General features: G+C 45.6%; 1 protein-coding gene across 4 annotated transcripts in view; it reads left to right on the top strand.

Annotated features, from left to right (window-relative positions):
- Positions 1 to 24663, top strand: part of gria3b (glutamate receptor, ionotropic, AMPA 3b) — a 107422-nt gene that overhangs the window by 14416 nt on the left and 68343 nt on the right. For all 4 annotated transcript variants that reach the window (XR_009931973.1, XM_062475734.1, XM_062475733.1 and 1 more), the window contains exon 3: positions 23494 to 23733. Coding sequence is in view for 3 of the 4 variants with exons in the window: in XM_062475734.1 (XP_062331718.1) it covers positions 23494 to 23733 (240 nt within the window). In the remaining variant the exon portion in view is untranslated. The remainder of the gene's footprint in view (positions 1 to 23493; positions 23734 to 24663) is intronic.

Raw genomic sequence — 24663 nt, 5'->3', positions numbered from 1 at the left:
ACATAGAAAGTGATGTAAGGGACACGATGAATACACAAGCACGACCGAACCATAGTGCTCGCAAGATTCACATTGGATTGGCGATGCTGCAGAAGCGGGCTCTTTCAAGGGCCTCACTACAGTGCATTATCTCTGCTTTGACAAAGCTTGAGTCCTGTCAGCCTTTCCTGCCTGCCTGACTTTCCCTGCCTGTCTGTCTGCCTCCAAAAAAATTAATTACTACCTAAAACCATTTGTCCTTGTAGTTTTGGTGAGAACCTGTTTATAGGTCAGATAGAATCTGGGAACTCTGTGTTGTGTGAGAAGCGGTGCCCTTTCAAACTGAATGTGTTCTGTCTGAATGTTGTTGAAAGTTACTTCTTAACACTAGAACAACATGTAGTGACTCAGTAATTAGGATAAAACATTGTTACAGGTGAGCAGGGGCGTCTTAATAGCACTTGAGGCCCCTGGGCTATGGACTTTTTTTTTCATTTTTTGAGGCCCCCCACACGCTAATCGCACAATCGCACGAGTTGCTTGTATTGTTATTTACATTCCGTTGCATGGTTTAGGCTGAAATTCAGTTTTTGTGGTAAAAAGTGCCTTGTGTCAACGAAGGGAACTCAGTGCTAGCTTACGTCACAACGTCAGCACATGTTAGCAACGACGCATGGATACAACGTGCATTGCTGTTGCACAGCAAGTATCGTATCGTGCCGTGGTGTACTAGCAGCATTATACATTTAAGCAATTCAAGACTTGCATGTACAGTAAGTAATGTCACAATAAATTATGTATTTAAACTCAAGCTTGTGTGGTGCGTCGCTGTATTCAATGCCACAGCCTAAACTTTATGTCAAAAGAAACGTTAATTTCTGGCGCATTCAAACAATCCCCTCAGTGAAGTTTGGCTAGCAACAGCAGCTAGGCTAGCTTGCTCGTAGCACAATTCAGCTTCTCCACGCAGGGCTCTAGACTGAGACCAAAAAGTCGCGTTTGAGGGCATATTTTCAGTTAGCAGATGGTACCGTTTGAATCGCGATTCCATCTGAAAAATACTGCCAGTGACAACGTTATTAGAATAGCTTGTCTCAAAGGGGGTTCAGCTTGTTTCATATTAAATGGACCCATCTGCGACACAAGCAAGCACACCCTAGAAATTGTACCCTCTCTAGTTTTTGTTACATTTTGTTACATTTTGTTTAGATAAGGGGGAGGGGGGGGGGCTCCCCTGCCTCCACATACAACACCAGATGCCACTGTAGAGCAGAGTAATGACATCGCGAATACGGACGTTAATCATCATTATTATTTTGTATTATTATTAAGAGGCCCCTCATTGGTCGAGGCCCCGGGCTTAAGCCCGTGCATTAAGGCGCCACTGCAGGTGAGAAACACAGGAAAATGCATGATCATTATGTCTTCCAGCCCTACAGAAACATGCTTTTATGATCATGTTCTGTGAAAAACAACCATGGTTAATATTGAACACTTTGGGCACAAAGTACCAGTACCAGATAGAATACTGGTTAGCTCGTGAAATTACTAAAATTTGGTATCTTGCTCATGCAATTAATACGGATGTCTAGATTGGCTCCACGATATGGGTGGAATTATTGCAAGTGGCTAGTGCTTATAACCAATCAGTTGATTTATGGTACAAGGTGCGAAGTTGAGTGAAACAATGTGAGTAGGCTAGGTTTGTAGAGATTTAAGACAACCTAAATTAACGAGGATTGAGGAAAGTTCAAAGTAGAGATCCCTGATCGGAAAGGCATTTTCTTGCAGATAAATATTATTTAAATTACACTTTGGGACGTTGACAACATTGATTGAATACGCATTGTCTCAGAGGACAGTATGGCAGGGTGAGCCAGGTCTTAAATGAATAATCAGTCTGCCATCAGCGAACTTGTCAGTTACAAATTTCGTAATATAGAAGAACCTCTCGTGTTGCAAACAGTCGGAACATTTGACGCAGTAGAAACCCTTATGATGTACATGGCTGATTGCTCTATAAATAAATTGCTCCTTAGATGATTTATGGTCTTTATTCAAATTTTGTTTTTGGAAATAAAATACAATTGCTGATGCAGAGGCACGTTTTGAAACCTATAACGTCCGATACCTAGGTAGCCTACTTTACGCAAACACACCTCAGGCGGCACGAAAAATATCTTGCTCGGAGCGTGACTAATATGACAGCTGCAATAGACTGTAGCAACTGCTAAATTGTTATCCCTTATATAATGTCATGCTGGTCTACATTGTCTCTTACTGACATACCTTATGAAAGGATGAATTAACGAATGAACCAACAAGTGGCTTGAATGATGAACCAGTAGGTGAATGAATCAGTGATGAAAGTGTATGATTTAATGAATGATTGTAGACAATCCTGGGGAAACAAGAACAGTACTGGCACCAGTTATGCCAAAGAGAAGGGAGGTTAGTATAAACTATGTTAATCTTCAGAATATAACCCCTTTTCTGTCATCGGGCTGGTCCTATTTGCAATTTTTACATGCTTTAAAGCAATACAAAGTGTTGTGAAGACTGTTAAACAGATTCAGAGCTGATCTCTCATTAAAATCTCTTTGAGAGAGCTGCTTTGCCAGCAGAAATGATCCATCACTGCACTGTGGTAAGGACTTGCTCTCAATATGCAAACTCTGTAAATGTAATAAGATAGGTTTATTCATTAAAATAGATAAGTAAAATAAATATTATATGCAGCCCCTTTAAGAGGATGCCTCTGCAGAACATAAGAGGACAACATAGACTTGACAATGATGGATATGATCGGAATGAGCAGTTCTTGGCTGATGACGTTTCAGTGGAAATGTTCTGTGACATCTCTGACAGGCCCTCAGGTCCAAATACCCCAGCTCTTCAAACTGCCGCAGTTGAGTTGTCACCCTGAAAAACAGGCGCCTGTTTGATCCTGTTCTGATTGAGAGGGGAATATCACCATGATCACAACCACAGGGATGTATGTGGGTCATGTGAACACATCATCTGTGTGACGATGAACATCAACATTTACATCTAGGGAGGAGATAATGGTTGTTCACTCATGTTCAATACAGTACGTTGACTACACTTATTGTACTGTTATCCTCAATATTTGGCTTTGTCTAGAGCATATGTGTCAAACTCAAGGCCCGCGGGCCAAATGTGGTCCGCCACGTCATTGGCTTAAATGGTGTATTGAAATAAGGCTGCTTTACAGCATGCATTGACCATAACTACATCTCTCACAATGCATTTCGATTATGTTACGGCAAAGTGACGACATCCCGCCTCTAGGAAGCAGTAGGATATAGCCTACATATCAGTGTTTAACGCAAAGTTCCAAGTTTAACTGTGCGTGCACGCTTTAACTGTGGAAGTCCTTATCTCGCATCACATCAAATACAGAATACGTCCTATCCCAGAATGTTTACAATGTCTGGCATAAGTATACTTAGAAACAAAAATGGTATACATTTCTTCTGGAGTAGGATGTAGGCTATGTTTTCTTTTATTATACAGCAAAAACAGTCAAAATACTTTTAAAGTACATTACAAGTTACATTTTTTAGATCCATCTTGTATATTCTAATTATTCATGTCTAGGAAAATATATTATGCATTGCACATTGAATCTTTTTTGTTACTGAAGCTGTAACCTTAATTACGGCCAAAACATTTTGAATCCCTATACTCTTATACGATACTAATAATTATCAATTGGAGTATTAATGGAAAAAACAAAAAAACTACTTGAGAAAGAAGCAGACAGAAGGGTTGCATTATGCATTTGAAGGTTATACTGTCAAACTGATTGAAGAACGAAATAACAACGTGAAAAAGATAGCGTGGCTCATTGGCTGGTCAATTCCCATGATGCAAGGCGGTAAATAGTGTTAAAATTTGCTGATAAATTTGCCGCTTGTTCGAAATACAAATGTAACTTCATGAATTTCGTTTTTTTATTGTGTCTGCTTAGAATGTAGTTTTTTTTCTTGCATGGTAATTGTTATTGTTGTGCTGGTTTACCATTGTAACCATGAGTTAAATGACTGTTACGTTTGATAAGAAGAGCTAGATTAAAGCAACATGAGGCCATACACAGGAATTAGCTTCTTTCAGCTAATAATAAGTGTCACTTGGCGAGGGCCCCCGTTCTCGTCAAGTGATGCAAGATCGGTGGTGTTGGAGGGGCCCCTAAACATATAAATATTATAGTAAATCATTGTAAATGGACATTTACTAAGTTTACTTCTTGAAGTACTTACATTAATTGAAAGTGCACTTGAAAGTATTCCAAAGTATATTTTGAAGTACTTTAGGAAGTATGCTTTATGAACTGAAAGTGCACTACACAGGTTACTTTAGAGTATTCAAATGTATACTTTGAAGTACTTTAGGAAGTATACTTCATAAACTAAAAGTGCACTACACAGGCTACTTTACAGTATTCAAAAGTAAACTTCAAAGTGTACTTTAAAGTGTACTAAATGACCTAAAAAGTGGGCCAATTCAGTTTACTTAGTACAAAAATAGTATATAAATAAGTACACTGCTAGTAGACTTAAGGTACCATGATAATAGTATACTTTTTATACTTAAGTATACTTACAAATTAAACTTGAAGTATACTTCTTTTTTGTAAGGGAAAGCAAATACATGTTTGTGCTTCAAGGAGAAAAAAACTGTATGTATTTTGTGTTAAGAGGCGATGTCGGTCGTTAAAGAGTACAATCTCCGTCGGCATTTTGACACCAAACACGGAGATAAATATGCCAAATTTAGCCTCCAAGAAAAACAGCAGATTGTCCAAGAATCAAAAGGCGGACTGACCTTACGAAAAAGAAGTCTACTTCAAGTTTAATTTGTAAGTATACTTAAGTATAAAAAAGTATACTATTATCATGGTACGTACAGTATATTAGCAGTGTACTGTTTTTTGTAAGTAAACTGAATTGGCCCACTTTTTAGGTCATTTAGTACACTTTAAAGTACACTTATAGTCAGGGCCGTTGCTAGGAATTCTGGGCCCCCTCAAAGAATATTGGTGTGGGCCCCCGACTTTTCATCGCCAAAGATACATTTTACACCACTTTCTTTCTTAGACTATATGTATTATAATTTTGTCTTTATTTTTCTGTTTCTCTATGTTCTTGACAGTGCCTGACAAAATGCACACAATTCGTTTATTTTTTTCAATTAACCACTCAACAAAGAGTCACTGGGTATCATTATGTAAAAATCAATGAGTAAGTAATTGCCGTTGCAGTTCACTAATAAGTCAAAACAACCAACAAGTGTCTACCTCACTCACTCACCATCATCAGCATCTTCACTATCTCCTTCACTAGTATCTGTAGTAGCCCTACTTTCTGGTATGTGTTCTTGGGTGGGGTCTGGCTCCATAGACAGCAAGGACAGTCAGTGACTTAAGTAGACTTATAAATATTTCCTATCTCATTTAATTTCATATTGCTTTTGTACACATTTAGGGTTATGTTTTATGGAACAACTGATGAAGAACTAACATAGACTACCTAATCTTGGCAAACATCCAACAAATCTAAATTGATTTATCATTGCCATAGCTCTAGAGAAACAGCTTCACTTTATTATTGTATGAGGACGGCAAGCTGTAAGATTAGCCCCTGCTTAACATTAACAAGACTCATGTCAACAGGCTACCATAGCAGTTTAGTTTCAGTAAAGACTCATGTAAGAATGGAAAATTGTGTCCTACTGCAACTGGAATTTTTTGACAGTGTATTATAACATTTGGCGAATTATAACCTTACTGATCTTTTCTGTGGATGATATTTAGGATCATTTTGTAATATCAGCCTTGTCAGGCGATTATTTGACACTGCCGCGTCCAGGCGCTTTGCAGCCAGTGTGTCCCAGGCGTAATAGAGAACTGACAATGCCAAAACAGAAACATAAATTGGAAAGAAAAACGTTACACGCACATTTTCAAGCGAACCATGGACCAACATTTTTTTTAAAGAAGGGTGTTATTGCTCGGAAAATATAAAAGTTTTTTTCCAATTTTGCTTGATTTTGTGGCTTTGTTTTAACTCTGATGCATTAGTAGTTTAGTAGGAGTAGTTTTAAAGACGCCTTATCGGCCGTGGCCCAATGGATATGCGCTGCTAACCTGGGTGTGGTAGTGGGCGGAGGAAAGGAAGGTGGAGTAAGACGCCTTGCGTCCCCGATGACTGACGCGCGCTGCCCGATTTCCCTGCCTGAACTAGCTGCGCTTATTTCAGTCAAGACAATCACGTATTAGATTTGAGCATTTATTGTTACATGACATGGACATGTAGATTTAACTTTGGTGGAGTGGATGATCTAAGGGAAGCGCTCCCTGCCTCCTCGATGCAACACCTCCATACTTGACATATGAGGCAGGGAGCAATAGAGATATAATCCCCCAAACACACTCCGCCATGCAGACTATGTGTAGAGCGGAGCGCCGCTGCTCCTGAGCCGCAGGAGGACCCCCTGACATCCCACTACGTACGTACTAGTGGCGAAAACAAGCGTTTTCTGGATGCGGGGGTCAGGCTAGCATTATCGATGACTAAGACTGTGTGCATATCCGTTGTGTTACATACCATCTGATGTGCGGTTTACCGAGCCGTCCCACGCGCACATCCCGTCCAGACCCGGTGTTGGACGGAAGGTGAACCTGCGACAAGCCAAATACACCAACCATCTCCCCGGTACCCTTCTCATCCGACATCGGGCAGATAGCTACCTCTAGAGAGCTGCCCCTCTTTGAGCCCGTCGGCGAACCCATCAGAATGTACACAAAGGCAGCATATGTTTATCTAGTGAGAATGACTAGTGTCAGCAGAGCACCTGCTGTTCCCTGGCCGGTGTCTCCGCAGATATCTTGACTCGGCCGCTGGATTCTGATCGATTGCTACCGAGTCAGAGCACGTCTGCGGATCACCAGTGCCGAGCCAAGATCTACGGAGACATTCTACCATGATTGTGATCCGGTAACCTCTCATCCATACAGGGCAGAGTTACAGCTGTCTCTAGAGACCCATTCCTCTAGCGCCCGTCGGCAACCCCAAAGATGTACGCGAGGCGTGCATGTACCATCATCAGTGTCCCTATGTGAGAATGAATAAACAAATGTGTCGGCAGAGCACCCGCCGTTCCCTGGAGTCCAGGGTATCTCTAGAGATATCTCGATTCAGACACTATGGATTCTGATTGATAGCTACCAGATCAGAGCACGTCTGCGGATCACCACGCCCGAACCGAGATCTAAAAAGATATTCTACTGCTATGGGTTAACAAGCCGACCCAGCCACCATCTGTAATGCCATTCATTTATTAATGCAGTAGTTACACATGACCACATGGCCGCAAGCTCCGTTCATACAAAACTCATAGACCTCTGGGCTCCGAGGATGTCCAAGGCATTGGGGCGTACATAGCGCTCGTATGCCGATGAAGACCAACGCCCCATCATTTTCAGAGTGGCTGTAGGCACTTTGGATGATGCCCAGGTGGCTGCCCCGATCCGGACGCAGTGTGCTGTGTACAGCTCCGGGGACAGCCCACAGCGAGCACACAGTACGCGGAGTCGTTGCGCGAACCAGGATCTCGTCATGGCCTTGCCTTCGTCGGTGACGAACAAGGGCTCGGATGGCGTCGCCCGTGGGCGACATAGCAGATATCGGGACAGGGAGGAGAGTGGACAAAAAACACAATTAGTCCGAGCAATCACGATTGGGGTACCTCTACATGCAACATCAGTCTTAGAATGTTTTAGGACAACTGTAAACATGTTGCTTGCCACAGAAACATCAGACAAGGTTAGGTCACGACATGGATCGAAAGTGGCACACCTGGTGGTGAATTCCCCACACCGCAGAAACCCATAGAAGGCCGTGAAAAATACTGACTCAAGGAGAGTGTCGACGTAGGGCCCGAAGCACCCTTGTCTCAAATTGGACACCAGCGTGTGCAAGAGGGGTAAGGTGATTGGTAAGCGTTTATCTTTGGTCTCCGGACGCTGCTTCCTCAGCCCGTTCATCAGCAGGCGGATACTTGGGTTCCCGAGCAGGCTGCATGCTGAGGGCTCTGAACAACGTACATAAAATTGAATGCCTGACACCAGTGCTTTAATGGAGGAGGGATGCAGCTTCCGTGATTCGAAGCAATGAACTATGAAGGCACACAACACAGACATGTTCACAGGCCTAGGGCTCACGCCGAATGCGGCGCAGAAACCAGAGAATTGAATCCATGCCCTGTCATAGGATTTTTATGTGGATGGGGCGATACCCTTCCTCATGTATTCACCAGCCGATACAACATACATGTGCAGCGCACCCGGGCCTAGTCTAGCACCGTCAGGGGGAATGGCGGACACGCCAACCCGTCCGGTAGCGCGTGCGGGCGCAGCATTCGGAACTCCTGAAAATTGAGACGAGACAGAGCGTCAGCGCTTCTGTTCTCTAGGCCTGGAATGAATGTGGCTCGCAATATGAAATTACCAAGCACGCTTGTCCACGTTAGCCGTCTGACTAAGCGATTAATGAAAGGCACCAAAGACCTCCCTTTGTTGATGATGTAAACTGTAGCTTCGTTGTCACAAAACACGGTTATTTTCTTCCTACACCATAAATGCCCCCACAATAGACAAGCAATCACAATTGGATACAATTCGTGTAGAGCCGTGGAGTAATTCTCCGGAGCTAGAGAGACTATCTCTGCGGGCCATGCTCCGGAGAACCACTCGTTACCGTGAAACCCCCCGAACCCAACTGAGGGAGCCGCGTCGGTGTAAAAATCGAGAGCGACGGACGACTCCACGGAATCGTGATAGAAAAAACTGATACCGTTCCAATGATCGCACAGCACGCTCCAAAAACGCAAATCCGATCGGCACCCGTCGTCCAACACCACTCAGTCTTGGAGATGAGGCACGCTTTTAGCCAAGTCCAAGAGACGGGACACGAACGCGCGGCCCTGGGGTATGATGCGCATTGCAAAATTCATCCTCTTTGATCGCCGTTTGCAAATTGGGACACTCTTGACTCACGTCAGGCAGATAACAAAGACCAGCAAGAAACCCGTGCACCAACCCATCGAGTAAATAAGACACAAAACAGCGATTGGGATGACTCCCCAACGCGGCAGAAAGTCTCGATACATTGACTGGGGTTGACGGATGTTTAATAATTTCCCCTTCGGAGCAGGGCGGACCCGACGAGGGCACACAGATCGGGGATGAGCGTCCCCGCAATAACTGCAAGCATGCAGAAACCTACAATTAGTATACCGACAAACACTTTCGTTGTACGTGATGCACAGCGAGGTGCTTGCAGCGGAGGAGGGCCGTACCTTCCTTCGACCGGCTTGACCGCCCGAGGCGGAGGCACCGTAGGCCGACCCCTCTGCCTTGATCGGCGGTGCAAATGCAGTCCTCGGGCACAGATTCACTGTGTGGGCCAACGAACTGCACACGGAACAACACATCGGCACATGCCCGGTGAACACCCTGCTGACCAGATCGAGGTCGAGCACCGACCAATCCACACGGACGTTGAACTTTTGAATGTACAATGCCGCCTTGGCAGAAAAGCATTTGTGGTACTCATAGAAGAGGGTTCCGCCATAGCGCATTGCTAATCGGAAATCAATGCCAGGTAGGTATCGAACTCCACGCGGCGCTCAGGGTAAGCCTCGCAGAGCGTGTCGCGGTATACACCGAAGCCACGTAGAACTCGGGCAGAGTCAGGTTTTTGGACATCCTGGGATCACACACCTTGAGGAGCACGGACACTTCCCCGCACTCGACCACCCGCCTGTCCACCGGATCCGCAGAGCATAGCAGTATCTTAACTAGATTGACGTCGGTACCTGCTAGGATTTGGCTCCTCAGATGGGCGGAAATGCCGGCAGCGGGAGACAGGAACGGCGCCCCAGAAGCGTCCGCTGGTAAGGCGGAAGCCAGAGTCCACCTAGGATTTGCTGCAAAGTCCAAGGCCGCCGGAGTGCTTCCGGACCCGGATCCGGGGATCTGCGGAGCCAACGCCGTCGCCGACCTGCCCTCCAACGCGACGACATGAGCTCCCATGTCAGCCAGAGATACTTTGATATCCAACAGGGTCGCCAGCACCGGGTCCGAACGGGAGGTGGACGCCGCCGGGGCCGGAGCTCCTTTTCCCGGATGCCGGTTGGGAAGAGGTGCCCGTTTCCCCTTGCCTTTCTCTGCCGGAGCGCTCGGGGGAGCGGGAGGAGCGATACCGCCGCACTCCACGAAAAAATCGAACAGTTCCTCGTGGTTGCATCCCCTGGGAGGAGACACACCCCGGTCGTACAGGGAGTCGAGGATGCGATGGACTGGCCAATCAGTGATGGTAGCCGATCTCTGGGCCAGACGCGAGCTGCGTCAAACTTGGCCATTCCCATCGTCACCGAGGTCCACGGACGGTGCACCTCCGGGTGATCGATCGGAACCTCCACCAAACACCCCCAACAAACGGGTCGGCTCCGAATCAGAGGAGTCGCCCATGGCAAAGCCGAAAAACAAGACAGCCAATAGACGCGGGACCAGAAACAGCATTGGCAGCAGCACTGATCATACAACAACCGGGGTGAGTGTGTGCGTATCCGCGAGTCTTTTAAAGACGCCTTATCGGCCGTGGCCCAATGGATATGCGCTGCTAACCTGGGTGTGGTAGTGGGCGGAGGAAAGGAAGGTGGAGTAAGACGCCTTGCGTCCCCGATGACTGACGCGCGCTGCCCGATTGCCCTGCCTGAACTAGCTGCGCTTATAAACGTTTTTTTTCCAATTTTGCTTGATTTTGTGGCTTTGTTTTAACTCTGATGCATTAGTATGAGTATTAGTTAGGCCTATGCATAATAATTTAGTCATAGAAAGGGAAGCCTACATAATAGGCTATTGGGATTTTTGTTTGGCCCCCCTGGGCTGTGGGCCCCTAGAATTGGCATCACCTTTCACCCCTAAACGACGGCCTTGCTTATAGTGTATTTGAAGTTTACTTTTGAATACTGTAAAGTAACCTGTGTAGTGTACTTTCAGTTCATGAAGTATACTTCCTAAAGTACTTCAAAGTATACCTTTGAATATTCTAAAGTAACCTGTGTAGTGCACTTTCAGTTCATGCAGTGTAACTCCTAAAGTACCGCAAAGTATACTTTGGAATACTTTCAAGTGCACTTGAAAGTAGTTACTAATACTTTCAGTTAATACTGAAAGTAGTTACTAATACTGTCAGCAGTTACTAATATATTTAATAGTGATGGGTTGTTCGCAAATGAGCCGGCTCTAAGAGCCGTCTCTTGTAGGTGAACGTCGGGAGCTGAATCGCATATCTTAAGAGCCGACTCTATTTTTAATAGATTAATATAGCCTATAAAAATAAAATGATTATGTAATCATGAATTTTAATTGTATTTAAAATAATTGACTAATTCAAAGAACAGCACAAAAATACTTGTAGGCCTAAAGGCGCACACGATCATCCTCAAATTCTGTTCCTGTCAATCATACACGCGGTGTCAACCAATTATACTGCATGAGGGAGGGCCAAGCCAACTTAGTTAGACGAGTAGTCGAAACTCGGAGAGCCATAACAAATCAATGCATTTTTGTGACATTGTGGTTAAGGTAGAGTATTATTTCATTTAATAATTTAATTGTTTTCACACCTATCATAGTCAAATTCATAGTTAAAACATTTATTTTTTAAAGAGCTGTTCGGGAGCCAAAAGAGCCGGCTCTTTTCAGTGAGCTGAGCCAAACGAGCCGGCTCACGAAAAAGAGCCGGAATGCCCATCACTAATATTTAAATGTTTAGCGGTCACTCAAACGCCGCCGATCTTGCGTCACTTGACGAGAATGGGGGCCTTCGCCAAGTAAAGGGCGATTTAAGGCCGATTTATACTACTCCGTTTTCACGGACACGGACACAGGGAACGCCCTCTCTGACGTGGAACGCCCACTCCGAGCCCCTCGGAGAGCTCTACGTGCACTTCCTGATTTTCCTGACTGTCCGTCCGTCATTTTACGGATACCCCTTGGCTGTGATTGGTCCGTATTAAGAACCGCTTGCGTCAGGGGCGGGGTTGCCGTGACCAACAAGACGAACAGAATCCTTTGACCGCCATTGCTTTAAGTTTTTACAAATCATATTTTAGCTAAACAGTACATGTAAATCAGCATCTGAATTAAAATGTGACGAGAAATGGGCAGTGTAGTTGCTGAAAATGTGCTTATTTTATTGATGAAACGGCTAATTTGTAAATTTGCTCAGACTTTTCGATAACCTAGCTAGCATCGCAGTGCAGCGCCACCTACTCTTCTGGCGGTGAATTGTTTTCAGCACCCACAGCCTTCGGAGTACTATAAATTCAACCAATCCGTCCGACTCCGTCCGTATGTCTGTCTGTCCGTCTGTCCGTAACGGAGTCAGAGTAGTATAATTTGGCTTTAACACTGCAGATGATCAGATGAAAGAAGCTAATTACTGCGCATGCACTCACGTTGTGATAATACAGCTATTCTTATCAAACGTAACACATTTAACTCATTTAACTCATAGTTACAATGGTAAACCAGCACAACAATGACAATTACCACGCAACAAAACACTACATTCTAAGAAGACACATAAAAAAAACGAAATTCATGAAGTTAAATTTTCGAACAGGCAAATTTAGCAGCAAATTTTAACACTATATATCGCCTTGCATCATGGGAATTGACCAGCCAATGAGCCACGCTATCTTCATTGTTTCACGTCGTTATTTCGTTCTTCAGTCAGTTTGACAGTATAACCTTCAAATGCATAATGCAACCCTTCTGTCTGCTTCTTTCTCAAGTAGCTTTTTCTTTTTTTCCATTAATACTCCAATTGATAATTATTAGTATAGTATAAGAGTATAGGGCTTCAAAATGTTTTGGCAGTAATTAAGGTTACAGCTTCAGCACCAAAAAAGATTCAATGTGCAATGCATAATAGATTTTCCTAGACATGAATAATTAGAATATACAAGATGGATCTAAAAAATTTAACTTGTAATGTACTTGGACTGTTTTTGCTGTATAATAAAATAAAACGTACATCCTACTCCAGAAGACATGTATAGCCGACCATTTTCTGTTTCTAAGCATACTTCTTAAAAGTATATAAAAAGTTAAATATTTTCAAAGCATACTTCTTAAAAGTATATAAAAAGTTAAATATTTTCAAAGCATACTTCTTAAAAGTATATAAAAAGTGAACTATTTTCAAAGCATACTTAAAAGTATATAAAAAGTGAACTATTTTCTAAGCATACTTCTTAAAAGTATATCAAAAGTGAACTAAAAGTGTACTATCCATTTTTTTGTATACTTATAAATGAGTATACTTTAATAAACTTCTTTTTTGTAAGGGTGAAATTGCAGCAGAATATGTTCACAAAAGCTACAGCTAAAAATGTTTTTACATCAGCAAACATCGTTACATTGTCCCTTTAATGGGGCAGCCATAATGCTGATGTGGCCTTCTGTGAAAATGAGTTTGACACCCCTGGTCTAGAGTGTAGAAGAGCCTAACATCCGTTTGTTTTGATAAGGAATACACAGGCAGACATGGAGGGTTGGGTAGGAAAGGTGTTACCTTTCTCACTGAAAGTGTCTCCAGGGCTCCCTAGTATCTTCCTAACCCTAACTCTGATCACCAACTGCCCGCAGATGAACAGCTTGTTGAGGCCAGTTAGAGAATTCTTGAATGACTGGAAGGCCATGCCCAGCCACAAAATCTGTTTTGTATTCCAGCTCTCACAATTTATAGTCAAGGACTGTTCAACACTTGATACTTGATACACTACTCCCCAGTATTTTTGTTGTACCAAACACAGTTTAGCTTGTCAAACAGTTAATTGTGAGTGCTTAGGGTTGGAAAGAAAACATAGAGAAGGGTGGCTCTCCAGGAAAAGGGTTGGCCAGCCCTCTTATTGGCAGCTCTGGGCAGAATGTTAGTATGTAGTTTTGTAAAGAAAGAGGTTTGTTGCAGTATAGCTTTACTGAACACGCTCCATTGCATCACCCTTCCTTTGCTTCTCACATGCATGTGTGGTCCTAATCAATATCTGCGTCTCTATTACAGTGCTTCTTACTGGATAATATTGTAATTCAGTCTCCATCTGAAACACAACCAGCCACTTTCCCAGACATGGATTGAGCCTAGTCATAACCTAAAATAAATATGAAGATCTCCTTTGAAAAAAGTTTTGAGTCTAAGACTTGGCTTAATCTATGTTTGGGAAACTGGGCCAAAATATTTTAGCTTTCATTTTAAGTGACTGTTTCTTTTAAATCCTTGCACATGCAGATGTACTGTATAGTGTACAGTTTACAAGGGTCAATGGATTGGCTGTCAGAAATTACATTTACATTTAGTCATTTAGCGTTAGTTAAAAAGAACCTTTGTGTAAGGTGGGAACATTTGTTCTAGAACTGGGAACCAAAAAACCTCAAAAGGAACACCTACAGAGACAATTAAAGAACACTTTATGCTTCTACAAATCTGTAAGAGAACCCTAGTTTTATGGTTCGACCAGGAATCCAAAATGGTTTCTAAAGAACCTTGGTTTGCCGTCCCATTAATGTTCTGAGAGGGATGGAGAGGAGAAGAACACCTTCACGCCACCCGAAGCCTGTCAGTGATTAGGTCTTCCACATGTTGTGTTCCCTGTTGCATATGGATGGTGGCAGTATAGAAGTAACACAGTGTGATGTGTGCTCTCTCAAACATTCCTCTGTCCTGCCTCCCCCTCAAACGGTGAGCTCCACGTATGCCGTGTCTGTGTGTGTGTGTGTCTCTCACCATTATACACATGGCTAAGCCGAACCTAGCGGCGGTTTTCTCCCAGGCCCTTGATCTGTGCGTGTCCGCGTGTGTGACTGTGAAATGAAATATTGAAGCGTTCCATCGCCGGGTGGACGGAGGGGGGGCAGTTCATGTTTCTGTTTTTCATGTTCCTGCTCTTCCTCTCCTCTTCTTACCCCTTCATCTCTCCGCGGTGAGGCGGTGTTGTTTTCGTCCTGGTGTGGGGCGCAGATCGAGAAGGAGCTTATCTGAGAGAAGAACGAGACAGAAAGAGGTGGTAGAGAGAAAGAGAGAGAGAGGTGGTAGAGAGAGAGGTGATAGAGAGAAATAGTTAGATATGGAAGAGAGTCAGAGGGACAGCAAATAATAAGGATAGAGAGAGTGCTGTAATCCAGCACAGCTGCAGAATGAAAAGGGCCTCTTGGAGTGAATCCACTGACTTCAATGGAGAGGCTCTCTCCCCCTCCCCTGATGTCCTTTACAGCACAGGACAAGCCTGGAGAGGGGAGAGGGGACTTTTGATACTCGTTATAGGAGGGAGAGGACAGGAGAGCAGAGGGAGGGCAAGAGAGAAGAGGAGAGGAGGGGTGGGGTAGGGAGTAGTAAAGCCAGAGTATGCAGAAGTCTAACACATGGTTACTCATCACACAAGCCTGCTCTCTGAACCACCTCTGTTACATGTGCTCAAACCCTGTAGGCAGTACTGCAGCTGGTTACAGCCTGCTCTCTATGCTGCTTACAGGGCAGATCTCAGACACGCATGCTCCATCTCCAGTCAAAACACGCACAGATGACGACTTACACCACCGAATAAAGGGTCTCTTCTCTCTCTACTTTACTCTAACCACACGTTATGTACACCATTATGATGACTACAGGTGTGTTGTATGATGGACAGTGTGAAATGAGTTCACACTGAGGCATGTACCCTATGCACTATATTATTATATTTTTTACAGCAGATATGTCCAAGACAAATTTCCTTCAGATAAAGTGGATCTTATCTTAACTTTTTACTCAGATAGCCATCCACACAAGGACACTAAGAACACAGACTCTACATACTAAACCAGGCTGGAGGGATGGAGGCTGAGAGAAGGGATCTCTTTGAGGGAGGGTTACAAGGTTAGAGGCTCACCTCCTCTCTCCTTCTGCATGGCTCATTTTATCGTCCTGTACTGAAATCCATGACCGAGATAGAGAGAGCAGGGGAAAGGTAGAATCAGTCGAAGAGCCGAAGGATAGAGACAAAAGCGTGAGAAAGCAATAGGAGAAGAGAGTGAAAGTGAGACAAAGTGGGAGAGAAGACAGGAGAGAGAGAAAGAGATTCTCTTTGGTTATCAAGAGTTCTGGATGTTAGCATCAGTGAGAGCCACAGGACTAGGACTCTAATTAGATTAGAGGGAGCAGGACTGACCAGGGGTCACAACAGTCCACCATCTGCACCTAGAAGGGGATCAGCGAGGGACTCTTAAATTCTGTCATGACTTCAGGATGGTTCTTATATATCAGAATCAGAATATTCCTGAGACTATGGGCTGTTTGTGTGTGTGAGCGTGGGGTGGGGTACATATGTGTGTGTGTGTCGCCATGTGTATGCATCAGAGCACGCCTGGTAAACAGGACTGTTCTGCTGCAGCCCTACAGGACTGCACCAGTCGTAAAGTATTAACCTCAGTTCGCTGGGACACAGACTGTCTCCTGGCTGTGTGTGTGTGCACGTGCATGTGTGTGCACAAGTTCGCACGTGTGTGTTCTCCTGGAAGAGTATGCATAGAGATGGACAGTCGCAGTGTGACAGTGACAGGGATAATAAATGGAGGTTTGTCCATCCACAAGGAGTCAGGTGGCTGAGCGGTTAGGGAATTGGGCTAGTAATCAGAAGGTTGCAGGTTCGATTCCCAGCCATGCATAAATGACGTTGTGTCCTTGGGCAAGGCACTTCACCCTACTTGCCTCGGGGGACATTCAGTCCCCCGAGGCAAGTAGGTACAGTCCCCCTGTAAGTCGCTCTGGATAAGAATGTCTGCTAAATGACTAAATCAAATCAAATCCACGATGTTTGATCATCGGTTTTTAAGTCAGGGATGAGAACTGAAAGAAAACACATAGGGAGACGTTCAGCTGTCACAGCTATTCTCCTGGCTGCTGTGTGGTGGCTTCACAACCACAACAAAACCAGTCAGTCATTCTGCCTGGTGCAGTCAGACTGCTTTCGCTCTCCCCTTCATTGGCCTCCATCCCCAAGCACTGGGGCGTGCCTTTGCCAGCACTGCTGCTGACATCAGCTTCCTTCGCTGTGTGCAGTGTTTCCCCTAGGACTTTTTTCAGGGACCAAAATATTGCCTCCAATTCAGTTTCAATGGATGTCACGTGATAGATCCCGCAAGGCAGTGTGAGATACTTGGCATCGCGAACAGGTAGCCTAACAAGAGAAGCAAACTCTATTATTTGTGTTTATTAGGGCATTTGTGGACGAGCAACGTCATTATGTAGCCAGTCAAAACTAAATGGGCTAGCATAACACAGCTAGCACAGTATATGCAAGGAAGTAATTGCAATTCCTAGCACCACACGGAGCTGCTCGCAAGGAGCAAAAAGGCGAATTCACGCAAATTGAATTGCTGCCAGTGGATCTAGGGTACTCATCTACAGGCTATGAGGAGTAAATAACAAATGCAACTTTGCGCGAACTTAAGTCGCAAATGAATGTAACTTTTTGAGGTGAACAGGAAGCGAATTGCCTGTATGCGTGACTGCCGTTTTTTCAGTCCTAGCCCAATATATATCTTGTCATACTTTTAGGGGGCGGGAGGTAGTTTTGGGGGAGCGTGCCTCCCCTCCAAAACAATGGTAGGGAAACGCTGGTGTGGTGTATTGTGTAGCTTTCTCCAGACATCTGCTGACATTGACTGGTGCTTGTTGTTGCATCATGATGGACTCAATTTCCTATGAGCCTTCACTCTGCCTCTCTCTTTCTTCCTGGGGTTTGCCGTTGGAATGGTGAATAAGTAGTAATTGTGTGAGTGTGTGTGTGTCTGTTTGTGTATGTCCCTGCCTGTGTGTGTGTGTGTGTATGTCAGCTGAAGTACATTGGCAGGCCATCAATCGAGGTCCCTGCTCATGCAAGAACACAATACACACCCCCTTGATCTGTGCTCCCCACACGCTTCTTTTTTCCGTCCATTCTTCCTCCTCCTTCCTCTTTCCTCTATCCCTCCCACCCACCTCCATCCATCCCTCTCTCCCTCTACATGTCCTTTCAGCCATCCCTCTTAATCCTGCGTCTACCTTTTTTCCTCTCTCCTCACCAATTGCCCAACCCTGGCTAACTCTTTCCTTCTCTTTCTACTACCACCTTCTTCCTGGTGTTTCTCTACACCTCTTCTCTCCTCCGCCTAAAGTATCTGAAGAGAGCACACATGTGACCTGGCAGGCTGATCGCAGGGATTAGTGCCTGTGAGGGACTTTGTCAACAGCTTTCTGGAAATCCAATTACACAAGATCATAAGCCTTACATGTTTCATAGCCTTTTGAAACCTACACAAGAAAACATCACATCTCTACACATGCACCAAAGACCCCCTCCCCACACACACACACACACACAGTGTTGGATGCTCCTCACTAAACATCTAGGAGGAGGTGAGAGGAAGGATCCTCCAGCAATGCTATTGTGTGTGTGTGTTGTGTGTGTGTTCAGCCAGTCTTGCTAACTATATCTCCCTCTGCATTGCAGCAAATGGTGACCTGGGTCTTCTGTTTGTTGTTTGTTCTGTCTTATGGGCTGAAATCTCTCTCTGCTGCTCTCTGTATTTGTCTGTGTACGTGTGTACGTGTGTATGTGTGCGCGTGTGTGTGGGTGTGCGTGTATGCCTGTGTGCGTTATCTATCAAGGAGCAGATAGCGGGTAATTGCTTGGATGGCGGTTGGTCTCGCTGTCTAGGAACAGCCAGGGTGGTCGTAGTCACGTAGGAAGGCTGGGATGGTTGCTGCCGTGTGCACTCCCCGTCTCATGTATCAATTAAGTCCCATCAAACGGAATCATTTGAGAGTCGCAAAGCAAAGCGCCCTATCTGCTACCGGTGAAGCGTCACTATCCGGGCTTTAGGGATACGCCGTTTCGTCATTGCTATCCTCCTTTTTTTTCTTCTTATTTTTTTGGGGGTGGGTCAGAACTCTGATGCACTCTGTTGGGCTGATAGACATGACTGCCAAGGTAATGGTGGTGGAGAAGATGGGGGTAGGGAGAGAGAGAGAGAGATGAAGGGAAAGAGGAAGGCTATGCTCCTTGTGAGCGGTGGAGAGCGGTGAAGAGGGAGGGGTGAGAGAGATTGAGAGGGGGATGGAGGAGGAGGGGTTTGATCTATTGATAGAGGAGGGGGGGGTCCTGGAGTCTTGGCCCCAGCTCCAGGGAGGCTGTGCTGAAAGGTTGTACTGTGCAGGGCTGCAGTGAGGGGGTAGCAGCATAAGATTGTCCCCAGCTCCAGTGATGCTGTGCTGGGCTGGGCTGGAGGTTCCTTCCTCTCCCAGCTGGTAAAAGGGGGTCTGGATTAACTAGGCTTGGCGGGGATAGTGGGGGACGGTCTCCCGGCCAACCCTCCCGCTGTCTTAGTCATCCATCATAACACTACACACTACTACACGCACACACACACACACACACACACAAACTCATACACTCTCACACATACACACACACAGCAGCTCGCTCCAGCAGTAACAAACCGGAAGATTGCCTATACCAGACCTGAGTGTGTCTGATACAGGAGTGTTTTATGGGGATCTCCCGTAGACAGGAATCCATGCTTTCACGATGCACCCTGATTTATGACCTCCTCCCCAAACCAGGTTCACACAGCACAGTTTTTGTCCATCTATCCTCAGGGCTCTTTGTGTTCTTCCAGCTGTTAAACTTAAATGGGGGCTAGTTGTTCCCTCTAATTATATTTAGGATGATGGTTCCTAATATGGGACGGGGGGAGGATGAGAGTGCGTGGGAGGACACACGCTCCAATGACAAGTGATGCGAGGATGAGAGGAGCAGAAGCACTCGTCTCCTTTAAGTGTCATGGACATCGGCGGGGGTGAGACTTTAACAACAACAAAAAAATTGGGGGGGGGGGGGGGGCGGGGTATTTGAGTAAAACGCTTTGCGGCGCTTCGCATCTACAAATGACAAGGGGCTGATGCAACATCTCTCGTCCCCACCGTCCCCCCAAAGCACTTATGAGCTATCTCCTCGTGACAGCATCGCCGGCTTCAGAAGAGGACAGAGAGGGGGGGTGAAAAGAGAGAAGGAAAGAAACGGGGGTAGGCCTACATCAAATAACACACAAGGAGAGGGTGAGGGACAGAGAAAGGGGTAGGGAAAGAGGACGAAAGAGAGGGAAGGACAGAAAGAAAGAGAGAAAACGAGTAAGCAAGAGAAGGAGGAGGCAGCCTGGATGGGTTGAGGGGAGGACAACAGCTAAAGAGATGTAATCACCAGTGACATTTACAGCGTTCATCCCCAGTTCCCTGGGCCCTGGAACAGTCCAGTTGTCTCCAGTAACTCTGAGAACATGCAGACCCAGATACTAGAGAGCGGCAAGGAGGAGGAGGGAGTTGTTTAGGAAACAGCCAGGCCAAGCCGTGGATTCACTGGCAATTTTTGTTCAAACAAAGGCAATGCTGTTCCATTGTTTTACATGGCACAGTATACAGTGCTTGGACGAGCCTTAAACTAAAAGCCTCACATGGAGGCATGCTCCCAGGCACTGGCTGGCTTTGTTGTTGTGAAGCGCCTGGAGTTGAAAATTAGCTTTGGAACGTTTGGATAGCTTGGTGGCGCATGGGTGCGCTAATAGCACCCACTGGATGTCAGGCTGCTGTTAGCCTGCAGGACAGGAGACCAGGGTGCTCTGGCTCTCTCTGCCTCTCACAATCTCTAATGGTAGGTCTCTCTGTATCTGTGTCTGAGGCGAGGTCTCTGTAGCTGTCTCCAAGGCTATGGCCTCTCTGCTGCCGTCTCTAATGCTAGGTTTCTCTCTAATGGTGTCTTCGGCTAGGTCTCTCTATAGTGGTCTTTAAGGCTAGGTCTCTTTCTAGCTGTCTCTAAGACTAGGTCCCTCTAACAGTCTCTTAAGGTATGTCTCTCTAACGGTCGTTAAGGATAGGTCTCTCTGTAGTGGTCTCTAAGGCTAGGGCTTTCTAACGGTCTCTAATGGTAGGTCTCTCTAGCTGTCTCTAAGGCAAGGTCCCTCTCTAATGATCTCTGAGGCTAGGTCTCTCTCTAGCTGTTTGTAAGGCTAGGTCTCTGTCTAGCTGTCTCTAAGGCAAGGTCTCTCTGTAGCTGTCTCTAAGACTAGGTCTCTATAAGGGTACCCTCTCTGAGGGTAGGTCTCTCTCTACATGTCTACTTCAGTTGCTTCTCAGGTTTCTCTAGCCAGGCAGCTCAGATGTCCCTGCAGCTCTCTGTCATGGTTATGGAGGGAAAAATGTGGGCGACTCCCACACTGACACACACTCACACTCACACAGCACACACAGACGCACTCACTCACAGACACACTCACACAGCACACTCACATACAAACACTTACACAGCACACACACACTAACAAAAACATGCACACACTCAACCAAACACACAAACCACATACACATTTTCATAAATTCAGAGACACACACAAAAGCACAAGAGTGAGTCAAAAAGCCTAACAGCGCTGTGTGTTTGACCAGTTAACTGCAGAACCCCTCCAGCAGGAGTAGGAGGAGAGAGGGAAATAGAGAGAGAGTGGTGGGGGGGGGAGAGAGTGATGGAAAAGGAGAGGGAGAAGGAGAGGTCTGTGTCCTTAGGCATGCCACGTGTGCTCTATATATTCATATATGTGTGTGTGTGTGTGTGTGTATGTGAGTGAGTGTGTGTGTGTGTGTGTCTGCTGGTGCTCATCTACTCCAAGAAAACATGGCTGGTGAGTAAAATAAACATTATTGAAATGTGAGGTTATACACAAGGAATCAGTAAGTGATCCACTGTTATCAGGCTTGCCCTCAGACAAGCAGACGGCCTGATTCTTCTCACACAGATCTATTTACTTTTTACTTGGAGGCTTCAAGCTGGAGCTGAAACATGACTGAGGACTTGGGTTGAGAATGAGAACTGAGACTTGGGTCTGGGCTGGGGCTAGGGTTGGAGCTGGTGTTAGTGTGGGGCTGGGGTTAAGATTGGAAGCACTGAATAAAACTGGGGTGGAGGCTGGGGTTGTGGCCGTGTAGTGTTTGAGACTAAAGCAGTAGCAGAGGCTGGTTGCTGGGTAAAAGGAGAGTGCTGCTGCTCCACTAAGCATGTCTCCTATCCTGAGCCAGCCTCACTCTGGCCTGGGGCAGAAACTCTTCGCCGGTCTGGTCTGGTCTACTACACTCTGAACGGGCACAGGCACGGAGCAGGGTGATATAATGGGGAAACAGTCGGATGGGGGCAGAACATTTAGAGTGGCGGCTGGGTAGATAGAGAAAGAAAAAAAAACAGAGAGAGAAAGAAGGAGGCAGAGACTGCTCCACTTGAAGAGAGGGTATGTGGAACTAGCAGATGGCAAGGAGGAAGACCGACCGCAAAAGGAGAGCAGATATAGATGTGAGGCAGGGAGTTAGTTAGTGTGTGTGTGTCTGTGTGTCTGTGTGCCTGAGAGAGAGAGAGAGAGAGAGAGAGAGAGAGAGAGAGAGAGAGAGAGAGAGAGAGAGAGAGAGAGAGAGAGAGAGGGGGGGGGGGGGGGGGGGAATGAGAGGAAGGGGGCTGGATCCACACAACAATGAGATATCCCTGGGAGCAGATAGCATAAAGGAGGGACAGGAACAGATAGCAAGAGAGAGACAGAGAGACCAGTGGGCCTGAAAGAGAAAGGTTCAGCATAGCAGATATGCTGTCACTAATAGGAGAGAAAGAAATGAAGAAAGCATGGAGAAGGGAAGGGAAGACATATCTTTTAAAGAAGCTGGAGCTAATTGAAAGCTGAACCTAAGAAGCAAAGGACAGCTGAAGAGAGAGAGAGAGAGAGAGAGAGAGAGAGAGAGAGAGAGACAGAGAAAGAGAAGGGGGGGGAATAAATAGTGTGTGTTTGTCAGGCCTAGTCACCCAGAGCAGCTGTGCGCCTAAATGAAGAGGCCTCTAAGAGAAAGTGGACCTGGCTCAACCTGGCTTCTATTCAGATAGACCAGGCAGAGAGATTTACATTTATAAAAGCTTTCATTGCATTGGGCAGTAAAAACTGCTAGATATCAACCGTTGGACCATGGACATTGGAGAAATAAGTTGATCGCACACATATCTCTAAACAAGAAATGAGACTAATATGAAGACTAGTTCTTGTATAACTGAAAGTCTCATTCTCCAAATGGTGGTTATAGAATCCTTCCACCACAAGAAGCAAGCAGTCTCCAGTGTTGCTAATACATGTGTATTGTGTGTGTGTGTGTGTGTGGGTTTCACCACACACACTTGCACGCACACACACACGCACAAATACACAGCATGAGCCTCAGTTATGCAGAATGTGTTTGACCACTCTCAATCTCTCCCCTCCCATCTCCTCTCTCTCTTCTCTTCTCTTCTCTTCCTCCTCACCTTACTCCACCCCTCCCCCTCCTCCAGTCTGCTCCCAGTTCTCCAGGGGCGTGTATGCCATATTCGGCTTCTACGACAAGAAGTCAATGAACACGCTGACGTCCTTCTGTGGCGCCCTGCACACCTCCTTCGTCACGCCGTCCTACCCCACCGACAACGAGGTCCAGTTTGTCATCCAGATGAGGCCTGCCCTCCGGGGGGCGGTGCTTAGCATGCTGTCTCACTACAAGTGGCAGAAGTTTGTCTACCTGTATGACACAGACAGAGGTGAGGATACAGAACAAAACACACACGCACAGACGTTACACATGCCAATGGACGCACACATGCAAACACACACACATATTAAGAACTTGGATGGATGTAGGACTGACAGACTGACTGACTGATTTAAACATACAGTACTATGAGTTTTAAATGATGTATGGTGGCTGACAGCCCCTCCTACGCTGTATTGTTGTTGTAAGGGCCTGTGTTGCCCTGAAGGTCAGTGGATTTAGTTGCTCATTAAGGAAAGGTCGTAACCCTCTAGTACACTCACAGTAGTGTGTTTCCTCTGTGATACTTTCTTCTCTCCTTTCCTCTCTACTCCTTTCTTCGCCTCTCTTCTCCTCTCTCTTCTCCTCGTCTTCTCCTTTCCTATCCATTCTTTTCTTCACCTTTCCGCTTTACCTCACTTCTCTTCTCTACTTTCTTCTCACCTCCTCTCATCTTTTCTTCTCTCTTCTCCTCTCCTCTGATTTCCTCTCTTCTCCTCTCCTCCCCTTCCCTTTCCTCACCTCACACCTCTACCCCTCCTGACTGCTGAAAGGGGAACAGGAGATGTGATTAGAGGAGGACACAGGCTCCGTGGGGAGTGTTAAAGAAGTTTATTGATGCTCTCCATCGTGTTCTGGGGGAGTCTGATACCTGGCTCATCACAGAGACAGGTGTGTCAAATATCTACGGCCTATCAGGAAGACCAGCTCCTGGCTCACTATTTCACACCACGGTCTAATAACATTCACCAATACAGTCACATACTTGGGGTGCACTTGTTTCAGAACATAACATGCTCTTAAGAGCCAACTGCAAGGCAAAAAAAACACTTTAAAATGCTTTGAAACAAAAAAAGATCAATGCCATCGACTCAGAATTGTCTCCCCACTAAAGGCTGGGGTATCAAGATCTCTCACTAGAATAGACTGACATCCAAGT

This window comes from Osmerus eperlanus, chromosome 13 (assembly GCF_963692335.1).
Source record: "Osmerus eperlanus chromosome 13, fOsmEpe2.1, whole genome shotgun sequence".
Classification (NCBI taxonomy): Eukaryota; Metazoa; Chordata; class Actinopteri; order Osmeriformes; family Osmeridae; genus Osmerus; species Osmerus eperlanus.
This window is presented reverse-complemented; position numbering and strand designations above follow the sequence as displayed.